Source organism: Taudactylus pleione, unplaced genomic scaffold (genome assembly GCF_031769625.1).
Source record: "Taudactylus pleione unplaced genomic scaffold, aTauple2 ptg000578l, whole genome shotgun sequence".
Lineage (NCBI taxonomy): Eukaryota > Metazoa > Chordata > Amphibia > Anura > Myobatrachidae > Taudactylus > Taudactylus pleione.
In genome coordinates, this window is record NW_028284980.1 from 1,345,894 (window position 1) to 1,361,726 (window position 15,833).

The window sequence follows — 15,833 nt, forward strand, 5'->3', positions numbered from 1 at the left end:
ATCACTTACTCAGGCTGAAACAGAGGTCCTCTCACTTGGTCTTTCTTTTGTACCTACGGTACAACACGATAAATTTAATTGGTCTGTAGAACATTATAAATTTGGACGTAAATTACATCTTCGTGAATATTTCTCAAACTCTAGTGAAATGAACACCGTTAGCAAATTTAAAAATCCCAGCTCGTTTGATCCTCAGTCAAGTAACGCCAGTATCAAGACTTTTTTACGACTAGTGGAACATGATATGTCCGTCTCCGATGTTTCCAAAAGATATGACAACTTGACTTATGTACAGAGACAAGCATTACATAGATTGATACATGATGAGTCACTGGTGATACGTCAGGCAGATAAGGGTGGGGCCGTTGTGGAACAAGACTGGTACGACTATGACCGGGAAGTGCTTCGCCAGTTGAGTGATACACATACTTAGACCAAGGTGGCTACCAATCCAATGTATAAGATCAAAGGTAGGGTTGATCAGGTAGTTAGTAGGGCAGTGCAAAATGGGTGGATTGATGAAAGTGTGGCAGCCTATTTAACAGTTCCACATCCTATATGCCCGATTATCTACCTACTACCCAAAATACACAAGACATTGGTCGACCCACCAGGGCGTCCAATTATATCTGCTAGGGGCTCTGCGCTTCAGCCCCTAGTGATTTTTGTTGATGGGTTTCTCCAACCGCGTGTAGTTGCAAAGGAGAGTTATTTACGTGATACAACTGATTTCCTTGACAAAATTTTGTTACTGAATTATCTTACTGATGTGATGTGGTTGGCCACCTTGGATGTATCATCCCTTTATATCGTGATACCACACCAGGATGGTATTGAGGCGGTCAGAACCAGTCTTGGTAGTGGTACGCATGTGGGACCTCCAATTGAGTTCCTATGTGAGCTAAGTGATCTTGTACTTGGTTCTAATAATTTTTTCTACTGTGGTGATTATTATATTCAATTGTTGGGCATGGCGATGGGGTAGAATCTGGCCCCATCGTATGCCAATCTGTACATGCAGCAGTATGAAAAGAAATATATTTTGGGCCATTTTGGCCCAAAGATTGTTTGTTATGAAAGGTATATTGACAATCTGTTTTTGATTTGGAGGGGTACCGATGTTGAATTTTTCAACATGGTTTCTGCCCTCAATGCAATCGATGGCCCCATACGCTTCACCACTAATTTAGATAAATATACTATAAATTTCCTTGACGTGACCATTTCACATCATGGTACAGGTGTGAGCTCAACCCTATATCGCAAATCTACAGACCGTAATACATTGCTGCATGCATCTTGCCATCACATAAGCAACCTGTAGGAGTCACTCCCCATATCACAATTTCTACGTGTTCTAAGAAATAATACATCTCAGGATGTGTCTGAAATACAATTGTTGGAGATGCGTGACAGATTCCTCGCACGAGGGTACTCACCGACAGTAGTAAATAGATGTTTGTCAAATATTAACCTGTCAAGAATGATATACCCTGCTACCTACGATTTGGCTGATAAGACTACAAATAAGGCCATCAGACGTCATTGGTCCATTATCACCACTGATCCAGCTCTTAAAAGTATTAACAAACAACCAGCCTTGATGGCGTACCGCCGTGGTCCCAATTTGCGCCAACTACTAATGCGCCCTATGCAATAACCCTGGTGTGTCTGGTTGAAAAGGGTGAGAAGTTTTGACAAACATCATCATTCCTGGACTTTGTCTGGGAATGATGATGTTTGTGCATGCAAGATGACGTTTTGCCTCGTTCTGAGTTCCGTTTTTTTGGAGGGAAAAATCCGAACTCGGCGTGCAAACTCGAACCTATCCGAGCCTGCACATCCCTAATATATATATATATATATATATATATATATATACAGTGTATATATTTTTTTTTTATATTACATTGTGGTGAGAGGGGTGGTCTCTCACCTGAGTTGCCCACATTCTGGTGGGATCAGCAGGGAAATATATACTAAAGTGCGGGTTTTTTGAATTGGAGATGTTGCCCATAGCAACCAATCAGATTCTACTTACTATTTATCTAGCAGCTTCTAGAAGATAATAGCTAGAATCTGACTGGTTGATATGGGCAATATCTCCACTTCTAAAAACCCGCACTTTAGTAAATATACCCCTAAGGGAGAAGAAAACAAGACCAGCATATTCTGCAGCTACAGCAGCAGTTTGGAACTTCGGGTTTTCTGGGCTGCACAGCTCAAAGTGGAAATATGGAATTCCGGGTTTTCTATGTCACCGAGTCAGCATGAAATCAGCAGCAGAGGAGGAGTCTAAACCCCCCATTCACCTAGTCTTCCTTGCACTGATGCCGGCAAGCAGCCAATTAGTAGGCCTAAGTGGCTGTAGTGCCAGGGACAAAGAGCTATGCTGCGAGAGCATGGCTGATTGTTGCTGCAAGCCACTGCAGTGGACTGACAAGCAAGAGGAGTGCTGGGATCTTTTATGTTCATTTGATTATTTTCTGTATGTACCTGTGCTTCCTTCTTCAAGAAGTCTGTTACCCGGATAAAACGCGTTGGAGACTTCTCTCACCTTTCATGAACTTACCATTGTTTTACCTGATAACTCATTTTTATATACTTCATGTGATGTGTTATGTACAGTATATTATTAATTAATTTATTTTTTTAACCACTTAACGGGCAAATTCTTTTCCCAAAAACAGCTCCGAAATTGTCGGGTTTTTTATGATTGAATTAGGTCAAGAACATCTAGTTAAAACTTATTCAACACAATTTTATTAAAGAAAATCTTTTTTTTTTCTGTTTTTTTTTCTATTTTGAAACATAGTATACCATAAAATAGCTATTTTTTTTTAAATTCATGAACTTGAATTTTAAACACTTTTAAACTATTTAAGACTTATATAAAACTCATTTAACAGTAATTTTCAGTGTAATGGAACATTTAGACATTTTTTTCAGTATGAAAGACTTTGAAACAAGGCACAGCACAAAGTCCAACGTCGCACTCTATGCAGTAGAACCGTGTCTCTTTGCATATTTTTTTTGCCACTTTCATCTCTCTTAGAGCAGCAAACAGCACATTTTCTGGCTGCATTGTCTTTTTCTGTAGTAGGGACATACTCTGGGAAGTGCCTCTCTGTTAGCTGTAAGCGGTTTGGGCTAGGTGGTGGCCGGCCACGTTTTGTTGTGCAGGTCTCTGCTGTGTGGTGATTCTCTATTAGCTCCAGTCTAAATTGTAGGTGGGTTTTACCACCTCCATTTTTTTTAAACAGGATGTAAGCATTCCAAATTGCTTGGTCTAATAGGTGGGTAAATATTTTGATATAAAATGTCTTACCCCTTTTACGGCTTATGGGATAATTAGTAATGTGCTGGTCTGCACGGTCTACCCCACCCATTGTCAAATTATAATCAATAACAGCCTGTGGTTTGATTTTGGTTGTGTAGGATTTTTCAGTTTCTACAAGTTCTATGTTGTGGACTGTAGATAAGATACAGACATCTTTTTTTTATCTCTCCACCTCATCACACACACTTTTCCCCGTTGAATGCCTACAATATCTCCTTTTTGCAGTTTTTTCTTCTTCAGTGCTTCAGGGGCATCTTTTCAGGTCATTCTCAGGGTCCCATAGGTGTCAGTCCGATAGGTCAGCAATATATCGGCCAATAGAGGGGATGTATAAAAATTGTCTGTTGTGAAGCAATATCCCTTATTGAGTAAGGGTTTCAATAGACTCATTACTATTTGCACAGATAATGGTAAACCTTGGTATTATGTGTCCACTATAGTCCCTTTGCCTGTATATATAATGCTGGTGCCAAATGTATCCTGATTTTGCTTCACACAGCATGTACATTTTTATTCCAAATCTGGATATTTAACTTGGAATATACTGCTTCCACCCCAGTCTGCCTTTGTACAGCAGTAGACTTTCATCAATGGAGATGTCTCTGTCACAGCTACAGACACTTGAGGCTCCTGGGAAGAGTCAGGCTTACTAGGAAATATAAACTGAGGTGGTTTTAGGAATGACTTTTTCATGAAATATCACTGACACGAAATAAAAGTAAATAGAAGAACAAGAATTCAAGAACAAAAACTGTATGGCAAAGTTCCACATTAAATCTAAATAACACAAAGTTCATGACATGCACTAACAGGTGCAGGGGAATGCCCCTGTGAGAAACAAAGTTCAAAGTACACATTGAACTGGTGTGGGGTGGAACCCCGAGTTCAACACAAGGCTAGGGCCTCAGGATAGAATGGAGGTCAATAACAGGGTTGAGCCCTGTAGCGTGACGGAGGTCCGGAACAATGTTGATCCCTGAGATGTAAATAGATCCGGAATGAGGTTAAGCCCTGAGACGTAATGAGGATCCGGAACAGGGTTGAGCCCTGAGACGTGATGAGGGTCCGGAATGCGGTTGAGCCCTGAGACGTGATGAGGGTCCGGAACTTGGTTGAGCGCTGAGATGTGATGAGGGTCCGGAACAGGGTTGAGCCCTGAGATGTGATGAGGGTCCGGAACATGGTTGAGTCCTGCGATGTGATGAAGGCCTGGAGCAGGGTTGAGCCCTGCGGTAGGATGAAGGTCCGGAGCAGGGTTGAGCCCTGCGGCGTAATGAAGGTCCGGAGTGGGGTTGAGCCCTGAGGCATAATGCAGTCCTGGTAGGATAGACTGTAACAGTGCAGTTGACAACTGTAGAAGAAGTAACCCCAGTGTCCGTATGAGTCAATAATAACAAGTAAACCAAATAGTGTAGCGTAGAATGGAATAGCAGTAATAGAGCAGGATAACAACGGAAAAACAATGGCAATGCTGAGCTCTGTAGTGCAGCTGATAACATGTATCAGAACTTGAACCGGAACACAAGCAGGAATGTAGCGAGGTCCACAGCATACACCAGGCACAGCGGGGATCTGGCAGAGTCCAATGAAGACCTGAAAGTAACGTTGCACAGACATAGTTGAGGCATATGAGGCATAGTTAGTAACAGGGGTTTATACTAGAGGTCTGTGATCCATAGGAAGTTCAGAACATGTGACCCAAATAGAATCAGGTTTGGAATAATAAGCAATCAAGGAATCCAACAACCTGACCACACCTAAGAAACAGATGATCACTTTAACACTCTGTGCACTGGATGTGATGAATGCCAGTAACAAGGATAGATCCTCCAACGACCACAGTGGAACTTTCGGCAAGTGTAGTTTGTCTTTATGTACTGAAATAGTTAAAGTCCTGACAGTCTCGTTCTGGGGTCAGTAGTTCAGAAAACCTCTTGGACAAGTAGGACTAAACAAGCCATATTTTCTGGTGTTTGGGGTTGGGATGGGCTTTTTCTTCAGCCTGATTATCTACAAAATGTAGGAATTTTTTCAGTAAGATAAACCATCTGTGGGACATTATTGATGCAGAAAATGGTGTCGCCAGGGCATTCCTTTTAGACCAGTACCACTCCAGCAGAGGTTTTTGTATCAAGCCTTGCAGCACTAGCAGAGATAAGAATACCAGTATTTCTGCAGCCCTTGTTGGGACCCAATCATTGCTTCTTGAAAACTGGCGTGGTGTTGCACCGTTCAGCATACCGATTTGTTTCCACAGTAATCAATTCGACCAAGTGTAGGTCAAAAAACAATTTGAAATATCCCAGAATTCCACTTTCTATTGTCACTTGGTGTTCACCCATGAAGGGAAATTGTGGTGGCGCTGGACCACAGTTTTGCGCGTATAGAGCGCAAAATTGGCGCCCCTCCTCTTGATCTTGCTCTTCATGAGTGGCATCAAAAAGTAGTTATTCTTCATCACTGGAATACATGTCACTTCCAGAATCAGAATCTATATCACTGGTGGACATCGCTGCACTCTTATTGTAGATGATACATGGATAATGGTTTTCACCGTACTTTGATGATCACAGTTTTTATAACTTTTTTATAATTGTGTCAGTCACTGTAATATCTAACAATTGTATCCTTATCTCAATCACTGATGTCTATCTCTCTCTCTCCTCAGCTACACTATCACAGGACTCACAACAATATGTCTCCAATATCATGAGGTGAATAATCCTCATAGGTTTGTCCACCCCTTTTGCTGGGAAGAGATGGAGAGGTAGGAGTGAACAATCCTTAGGATTGCCTACCCCTGTTGTTTGGAAGAGAAGAAGGAGGAGAAGTGTGTGTAGGTATGAATTGGGCATACTTCAGGGGCCATCATACAGTATGATCTGTGTGGGTCAAGGATGAGCAGTACACACTTCAGGGGCCAGCATATGATCTGTGTCGGTCAGGAATGAGCAGCACACTTCAAGAGCACCAAATATTCTGTAAGCAGGGCAGAAGGGATGGATCGGGGATAAAGTATGAGTTCCAAATCACTGTAACCTGCCAATGGCCGTCCTTCTCTTTTTTAGAGTGGCCTCCTGGCTGCTCGCATAGCTGTGGGTGACCACCCACAGCTTATGCGAGTGGCCAAAAGGATGGTCGCGATGGTCAAGACCATTGCGACCATCGGGCTTGCGATGAGACCCTTGTGGTAGGGTCTCATTGCCGTAAGCCCTGGAGTGCTTTTGGCTCTATCAGAGCCGAGAGCACTCCCACTGACATCACTTGTGATGTCAGTGAGGCCGGCCCCAGATGGTAGGCGTTCCCATGGGAACGCCTCCGTCTGGGCAGCCACGCCCACCAAAGGGGGCGTGCTGTCTCTCACCATCGACAGCACGCCCCCTTTGTAGCGAGACCCAGAGCGATGGCTTGGCCGTCGCTATCCGGGTCTCGCGCATGCGCACGACTGACCCGGCTCCCTCGTGCGCCTGCGCACTGGGCCAACATTGACCCGCTTGCGAGCGCTCAGCACTCGCGAGCGGGTCTGAATCAGGCCCAGAGTTTCCAGTCACTGAATTTCCCCGGCAGTGCAGCATCATGGTTACACAGGAGCACAGGCTTCATTCATTGTAATAACCTGGCATCTGTGAGGAGCAGCGCCAGGTCTAAACCAGGGGGGGCAGCAGCTGTGTATGTGTTCATTACCCCAGCATCTGCGAGTAGCCACGCTGGGGTTACACAGGAGCACAGGCTCCATTCAGTCTTATAACCCGGCGTCTGCGTGGAGCAGCGCCAGGTCTAATCAGGGGGCCAGCGGCTATATATTCATTACCACAGGAGCACAGGCTCCTTTCATAGCAACCGCCCAGCATCTGCAAGGAGCAGCGCCGAGCTGATCAGTGAAGAGGGGAGCGAGTGGCTGGGAGGGAGCAGGCAGAGGCTGCACGGGGCTTACATAGGAGCAGAGGCTCCATTTAGTTCACTAACCCGGCATCTGCCAGGAGCAGCACCGGGTGTGTGCATAGAGGGGGGCAGGCGCCGGGCTGGCTGATCACTGTGCCCAGCAGTGATCAGCAGAAACGATTAGAAAATGTAGTTGCAGAGGGACCGTGGAGGTCCCTCTGGGGCTGGTGGCTGCAGGAACATTCTCCTCCAACAGCCACCCACCCACAGGGCATTTCTGACTGGTTGTATCAGATCAGATACGACCAAGTCAGGGAAAGCCCAGTCTGGTATGGTCGTATCTGATACGACCGTGCCAGGCAAGTGGTTAAAAAAAATGTGCAATGCATGTTGACTTATTGTCTACTCCACCTCTTATGTCTAGATATTGTCTTATTAAATTGCTCTTTTAGCTCAAAGTAATTGTGTATCCATTTTTTGCATATTTATATATATTAATAGGTGATAGTATTGCTGCACAAAATGATAGGTGCTGTGGAATTCTAGTATGCACCTATTTTGCACAATGCACTGATATAAACAATTATTTTTATCAGTTTTAGATATTGTTTATTGTTTAGATATTGTTTTAGATCATTGTTTAAGGGTATATTGTTGCATTTACTGATGTATACATAAACATGGTGCACTTTAAAAGCATTAAGAAAAGTCTATTATGTACTACTTTTTTTGCATGATGCACTCTATGGTATGAATGTACTATAATTTTCGAATACACAAAATACCAAAGATTATTAGAGTTTTATCAAATTTTTTGCACATTAGCACATATTGCACTTTGAAATAATTACCTTATTACATGGAATTGAATATTCCTTTTTGTATACACATAAGATATACAAGACATTGGGTGCTCAAATGCAGATTTAATTATTGTATGTTTCCGTCAGCAACAGATCTCCAGTGTTGCACTTCTGATTGAGCCGACACCTATATTGCTGGGGAGTGCTGTATACAGGTAGCTCACCATCTATACAGGTTTTCTTTCCCATTGGTCTCTGGGCCTGATTCAGATCCGGTCGCAAGCACTGAGCACTCGCAACCGGGTCGATGGTGGCCGGCTCCGTTGTCCGCATGCGCGAGACCCGGCTAGCGACGGGAAATCCGTCAATCAGGGTCTCGCAACAAAGGGGGCGAGCTGTCGATGTTAAGTGACAGCTCGCCCCCTTTGGTGGGCGGACCGGGGGGGTGGCTGCCCAAACGGAGGCGTTCCCATGTGAACGCCTGCCATTTGGGGGCGGCCCCACTGACATCACGAGTGATGTTAGTGGATAGATTCCGGCTCTGTTAGAGCCGAAATCTCTCTGGGGCTTGCGGCCACGACACCCTACCACAAGGGTCTCATCGCAAGCCCGATGGTCACGATGGTCTTGACCATCGTGACCATCATCCTGGCCGCTCGCTATAGCTGTGGGTGGTCACACAAAAAAAAACGCCCTGATTTAGAGCGAGTGCTCTTTCAGAGCGTCCGGCTCTGAATCAGGGCCTCTATACATTAATTTGTGTATACAATTATACAATTATGGAAAAAAACCTTTTTTTTTATAAATCAGTGTAAGAGTTTCTACCTCTTTTGGTGCTGCAATTTTCCATCTCCATATATATATTTATGTATATATAAGGGTGTGTGCTATCTACCCTATATAAGGGCGTTATACATATTGAGGTGTGATATTATTTTATATCAATACAACTCTGAATTCTATCTGGCTGTATACTGTTGATTGAAAAAGATTTTATGTATAATAAATATTTTTATATTAATGGTGGCCTTTGGGCCTTCTTTGGGTGTATTCTTGGTGCAAGGGTTTATTTTTAGATATTTATCTCCTTAAGAAGATAAGGAGTTTTTCTTCATATTAAGAAAATCCAATTGTATGGGAGAAAAGCCACACTGAAGTTTTTAGTATACATAAAGTGCACAAGTCGGCCGTAGGATCCATCTCTTCTAAGAATTTATAATACTGCAAATTGGATTACGAGCTTATTTTATATTGGACTTTTTTTATATATTTAATTGAAGTGAACAATTCGTTATTTGTTTTCTTTGGGGCACATCTTCTATACTACTCTATAAAATATTGTGTTCTAGCCTAACAGGGGGATTGTTTTAGAAGTTTTGTATCCATTTATTATATACTAATAAAGCTGAGCGCAGGTTAAGGGCATTTCTTTGTGTGTTTATATATATATATATATATATATATATAAATATAAATATCCCCACTGTCATATTTCTGCATTTACCCCTGAACCTGTTTCACCTCTCCAGTCATACGGACTTTAGAGGTGATATAGTTGTATATGTATGTATATTTTGGAGTGCATTTACAATACAGAAAGCATATTTTACACTAACAGAACAGATGTAAGTAAAATTTTGTATGAGGCCGAGAGTGTCTCTCACCAATGAGGAGAAAGACCCATCATTGTCAGACCGAGATTGCATCCCAACCTTTCAGATGGTCAAAGAGTGGCAGTTGAGTCTTAGGGGGTCTATTTACTAAGCCTTGGATGGAGATAAAGTACCAGGCAATCAGCTCCTAATTGCCATGTCACAGGCTGTGTTTGAAAAATGGCAGTTAGGAGCTGATTGGCTGGTACTTTATCTCCATCCACTTTATCTCTCTCCAAAGCTTAGTAAATAGACCCCATAAAGTGGAGGAGGTGTGGCCAGTGCTTTGTGGGTGTGGCCAGTAACATGTAGGAGTGTACATTCCTTCACTATCAGCCCCAATTTCTCCCTAAATACATGTAAGCAGAAAAATTGCATAATTTTGTGAGGAAAATACAAACACAATTTTATTACTTCTGATTTATGGATGACCATGTGGCCAGCTGGGTGACTGATCATCATGCTGTCATTATGATTGGCCTAGTTTTATGTGGAAGCCTGGGGCTGTAGCCCCATCTGCCGAATTGTTAATCTGGGCCTGCTTGTCCCACTCTATGATTTCCAGCCTAGTAGTAAGGGCTGATGTAATATAAACATATCCAGAGCTGGAGCTACCACTGTACCCAGCAGCCGCACACATAGAAGGTACCAATCATTATTCACAGGGCCGTAGCTAGGGTAGTGTGGCCGGTGCCATCGCACAGGGCACCACAGGTCAAGGGGCGCTGTTTGGGCCTGTCAAATTTCTGTTTATTATCATTCTTGCTTGTAGCTTCCTCTTATTTCATCCCCAGCATCTCCTGGCCTTTCCTATCTCTTCCCTTGCCCTTCCCCATGAAGCCATGGCCCTTTTTTGGGTGCATTATGTCCCTTTGAAAAATGAGGGGGGCACCAATGCTCTTTCTGGCACAGGGCACCAAAAAGTCTAGTTACGGCTCTGATTATTCATCACACATCTGCCTGGCACAGTGACTACACGTTACTCACCATAGACAGTCAGGGTCACAGAGGCTTGTTCTTGTGGTTTCTCTGTCTGTATCTGCACTGTGTAATCACCGCTGTCTGTTATATGGAGATCTGAGATCAGTAATGAGCCATTAGGTAAAGGCCTGGCCCGAGGGAAGTACTGAGGCCAAGGAATTAGTGAGGGAGTAACACCAGGAATATATGTGAGGATTTGATCCCCAGCACTGGTGTTTAGTCCTTTATACCAAGTGACAGACACAATACTCCCAGTGATCTCAGTAACACTCAGGGTGACAGATTCCTGGATCACTGGATACTGAGGGATCAGCTGAATATTAATCATCCCACTGGTCAAATCCATCCACAGACTGAGGAGAGCTGAAAGAGAAACAAACATATATCAGGTAATAGAATGCTTGCCTACCCTCCCAAATTCCGCGGGAGCTTCCCGAATTGAGGTGGGAGCTCCCGCTACCCCGCAAACTAGATGTAATCCCCCGCATTCCTCACAGCGCTGCAGAAAGTCCGGACTGCGCATGCGCAAGTCCAGATGTAGACGCAGGGTCAGGGAGTCCGTTTATTACAGAGAGATCCCTCCTGGGTCCACCCCTGCACAGAGCAGCTGACTAACCAGCCAAAGTTCACACAGACTGCTTGGAGAGACTGATGCTCCCAGCATTCTCTGCCCAGCCATTCCCGAGGAGGACACATGGAGGAGGAGCTGATGCTGAGCTGTCTGAGCCCGAGGAGGACACATGGAGGAGGAGCTGATGCTGAGCTGTCTGAGCCCAAGGAGGACACATGGAGGAGGAGCTGATGCTGAGCTGTCTGAGCCCGAGGAGTACACATGGAGGAGGAGCTGATGCTGAGCTGTCTGAGCCCGAGGAGGACACATGGAGGAGGAGCTGATGCTGAGCTGTCTGAGCCCGAGGAGGACACATGGAGGAGGAGCTGATACTGAGCTGTCTGAGCCCGAGGAGAACACATGGAGGAGGAGCTGATGCTGAGCTGTCTGAGCCCGAGGAGGACACATGGAGGAGGAGCTGATGCTGAGCTGTCTGAGCCCGAGGAGAACACATGGAGGAGGAGCTGATGCTGAGCTGTCTGAGCCCGAGGAGAACACATGGAGGAGGAGCTGATGCTGAGCTGTCTGAGCCCGAGGAGGACACATGGAGGAGGAGCTGATGCTGAGCTGTCTGAGCCCGAGGAGTTGTGTGTGAGTGTTTCACAATTCAGAGGCTGAGCCAAAAAAATCTCCTTTATATCTGTTGTGGTCAGTGTCAGTGCTGCAGGAGAGGTGAGGTGAGGGGAATGTGTGTGTGTGTGCGTGTTTGTGGGTGGTGGAATCTATTAATGTGAATGTTTATGTGTGTGTGGGGGATCTGGTAATGTTAATGTGGTAGGGGGAGATCTAGTAATGTCAGTGTGGCAGAGAAGAGACATATTAATGTCAGTGGGGGGGCTAGGGTGTCAGCATATAGTAAGATGTGTTATTATATTTGTGTGGTCATCTATTGAAGAATTTTAATTAGAATCGTTGTGGGGGAGCAGATTCTTATTTTGTCCACATTTCCTTTTGCAAGGCCCTCTTATGCCCGTGTCTATGGGAATGTACTGACATAATTTGCCTCCATGTCAGCAATACAGAATATTTTGGTATCACATGCCAAGTATTTACTTAAAGTAATTGTAATTTAATTTGGTCCAGAACACACCCAATTGGCAACAGATACGCCCATAGGTGGATCTAGACACGCCTTTTGGGTGGTGTCAGACATCTAGCGCCGCACTTTTTACTATAGTGTGTAATCTCCCTGAAACTACTTTTCAAAAGTAGGCAAATATGGGTAATAGGACAAAGACAGATGTTACCAAGGCTTGTACAAATACAATATAATATAATACTGCATGATTACATTTATTGATAAATAAGGACATTTCAGAGTGATTTATACAGTTATGTTGTTATTAGCCTTGTGTCATTGTATAATGCCAAAGGTTTAATACAGGGAAGGGAATTCCTAGTGACTGGCTAGAAGTAATTGACTGTCTACTGCTTTTAGTGATATATTTTTGATGCTATATAACCACATGTAGGGGCTGAGTTGGGTACAATGCTGATGTTTTTTTGCGACTGTGCATCCGTCTAAATCTCTAAAGTTGCACCGCGTATGCGTCACTTGGTCTCTGGGCCTGATTCAGAGCTGAATGCTCTGACCAGAGCGCTCGCTCTCAATCAGGGCCCTCCTCCCTCAACTTGGAGCGGCCTCCAGGCCGCTCGCGTAGCTGTGGGTGACCACCCACAGCATATGCAAGCGTCCATGATGATGGTCGCGATGGTCTTGACCATCGCGACCATCGGGCTTGCGACGGAGACCCTGCGGTAGGGTCTCGCTGCCGCAAGCCCTGGGGTGATTTTGGTTCTATCAGAGCCAAAATCACTCCCACTGACATCACTAATGACGGTAGGCGTTCCCATGGGAAGCCCATCTCTCGACGGGTCTCGCACATGCACACGATGGAGCTCCCTCCGTCGCGTGCATGCGCAGTAGGGCACAATCGACCCGCTTGCGAGCGTCCTGCGCTCGTAAGCGGGTCTGAATCAGGCCCTCTGTGCAGTGTGCACAGAGATGGAGGATAAATTGAGATGCATAGACTCTGCAATATGCTGGGTGTTCCTGGGCAGTGACTGGGAGGTGGCTATGCAGATGCACAAAGATCTTCCATCTGATAGGCATGTTATGGGAGCATTGGCGTATTTATAATGGATGCAGGGTGTGCGCAGCACACAGGCCCCTGGGTGCAGGGGGGCCCACACTGAACATCTTGCACTCATATAAAAATTATATTTACCTCTCCAGAGGAGTACCACGTTGACCAGTTCTATAGAATTTAATCACCAGGAAAATGACGCTGTGGACATTTTCCCAGTGATTTGCACATATTCAGTAAAGATGTCCCCAGACATAAGTCACGGACGCCATGTTCCCGGAGACCTGCGCATGTGCCGTAGACTCAGGCACAAAGCCACAGTCTACTGCTCTGCTGAAGAGGAGAGGGCCCATACAGCTGCACACAGGCCCCTGTATGGGAGTTTTGCGGGCATGTTGCAGGGGTGTACTCTGGTCCTGATTCAGAGATGGATGCTGTTAGCATCCTTGGATGCAGCAGCGGCGCTACCACTAGGCAACTGTAGAGAGCTACCACAGGTGTCGTCACCTAAGGAGGCCACTGTTGAGGCCGCCTATCAAGCAAATGAGGGATTTCTCTGAAACAGACTCCTTTTTTCGATGATGCCTACGACTGCCACAGGTCTTATTAGCTGGGACCGACACTATCTCCTCATTTCTTCCTTGCTTTTGGCCTCAATGGCAATTTCATGTGTTCTGTGAAAAAGCCAGCACAACTTCTGATTCTGGTCCCCTGCTCAATTTGTGCTACAGTAGCTTTTCTGTGTGATAGGACCAGACAGGCTAGCCTTCATCCCACATGCACATTAATAAGCCTTGGCGCATATGACCATGTTGCTGGTTTACTGTCTGTCCTTCCTTGGACCACTTCTGGTAAGTTCTAAGCACTGCATACTGGAAGAGCTGCCGTTTTAGAAATGCTCTGACCTAGTCGTCTAAACATCACAATTTGACGCTTGTCAAAGTTACTCAGATTCTAACGCTTGTCCATTTCTCCTACTTCAAAGTTCGGGGTCTATTCTGATCATTTTTATGCCCGATATGTAAAAGGGTGATGCTTTTCCTAGCAAGACACGGCTAGTAAAAGCATTGTCCTTTTAAATATTGGGCATAGTCATAAATATGATCAGAAACACCCGGATTTACAACCAGACACTTTGTAAATAAACCCCATCAACTTCAAGAACTGACGGCTCACTTGTTGCATAATATACTCCACCCATTGACAGGTGCCATTGTAACAAGATATTTAATGTTATTCACCTGTAAGGTTATGGCTGATATATATAAATGTGTGTGTGTGCAGATATGTCTGTGCAGCTGTATATATGTGTCTGTACAATAGTGTCGGTGTAAAAAAAAAATATATATATATATATGTGTGTGTGTTTGTGAAACTTTTTGTGTAACTGTGTACATATGTGTCTTTAACTGTTGGCATGCATATAGGTTGTGCACCTGCATACCCCTTAGCACCGGAGAGCTCAGCAACACCAAAAGACCCGGAAGACCATGGAAAACAACTGTGGTGGATGACAGAAGAATTATTTCCCGGTGCGTTCTTTCTTTTTAAGAATGTTCCAAACAGTTGATTTGGCCACACCTAATGTTTTTGCTATCTCTCTGATGGGTTTGTTTTGATTTTTCAGCCTAATGATGGCTTGCTTCACTGATGATGACAGCTCTTTGGATCTCATATTGAGAGTCGACCGCAACTGATTCCAAATGCAAATGTCACACCTAGAATCAACTCCAGACCTTTTACCTGCTTAATTGATAATGAAATAACGAGGGAATAGCCCACACCTGTCCATGAAATAGCTTTTGAGTTGATAGTCCCATTACTTTTGGCCCCTTAAAAAGTGGGAGGCACATATAGAAACCGTTGTCATTCCTACACCGTTCACCTGATTTGGATGTAATTACCCTCAAATTAAATCTGAAAGTCTGCAGTTAAAGCACATCTTGTTTGTTTCATTTCAAAGCCATTGTGGTGGTGAATAGAGGCCAAAATATGAAAATTCTGTCAATGTCCCAATATTTATGCACCTGACTGTATATGCGCTGGGAAACCATTTCAGTGATGTATCACAATAACTGGAATAGGGGTTATGACAACTATATTAATACCAAAGATGGAGAACTAATTGTACTTATGGACCACCAATCCACCATGCAGATGTGCCTGGGATTTGTACAGAGATGCCCACAAACAGTCCCTGACCAAAAGAGGCCCACAAAGTGCTTGCGAGAGCATGGGTTTCACTAGCCAACCCCCGATACGTCCAATAATCATTCACCAACTGTCAACTGTCCCATCACCACTCTAATCTCACTTGCCTCCATCTAATATCTTAATTCTGGTAATGACACTTAATTTAAGTTCAATCTTTACTTGAACCACTGCTGTGTGAACTTTCATGCTGAATTTCCTGCCTCTCCTAAGAGAGAGGCTTTATATTTTATTTTACTATTCCAATTCCAACTTTCCCATGCACTC

General features: G+C 44.4%; 1 protein-coding gene across 1 annotated transcript in view; it reads right to left on the reverse strand.

The window, feature by feature from the left end:
• The window catches only part of LOC148481518 (pregnancy-specific glycoprotein 22-like), a 607,768-nt gene that overhangs the window by 21,095 nt on the left and 570,840 nt on the right, over positions 1 to 15,833 (reverse strand). The window contains exon 3 of the mRNA XM_088453301.1: positions 10,665 to 11,021. Coding sequence (XP_088309427.1) covers positions 10,665 to 11,021 — 357 coding nt within the window. The remainder of the gene's footprint in view (positions 1 to 10,664; positions 11,022 to 15,833) is intronic.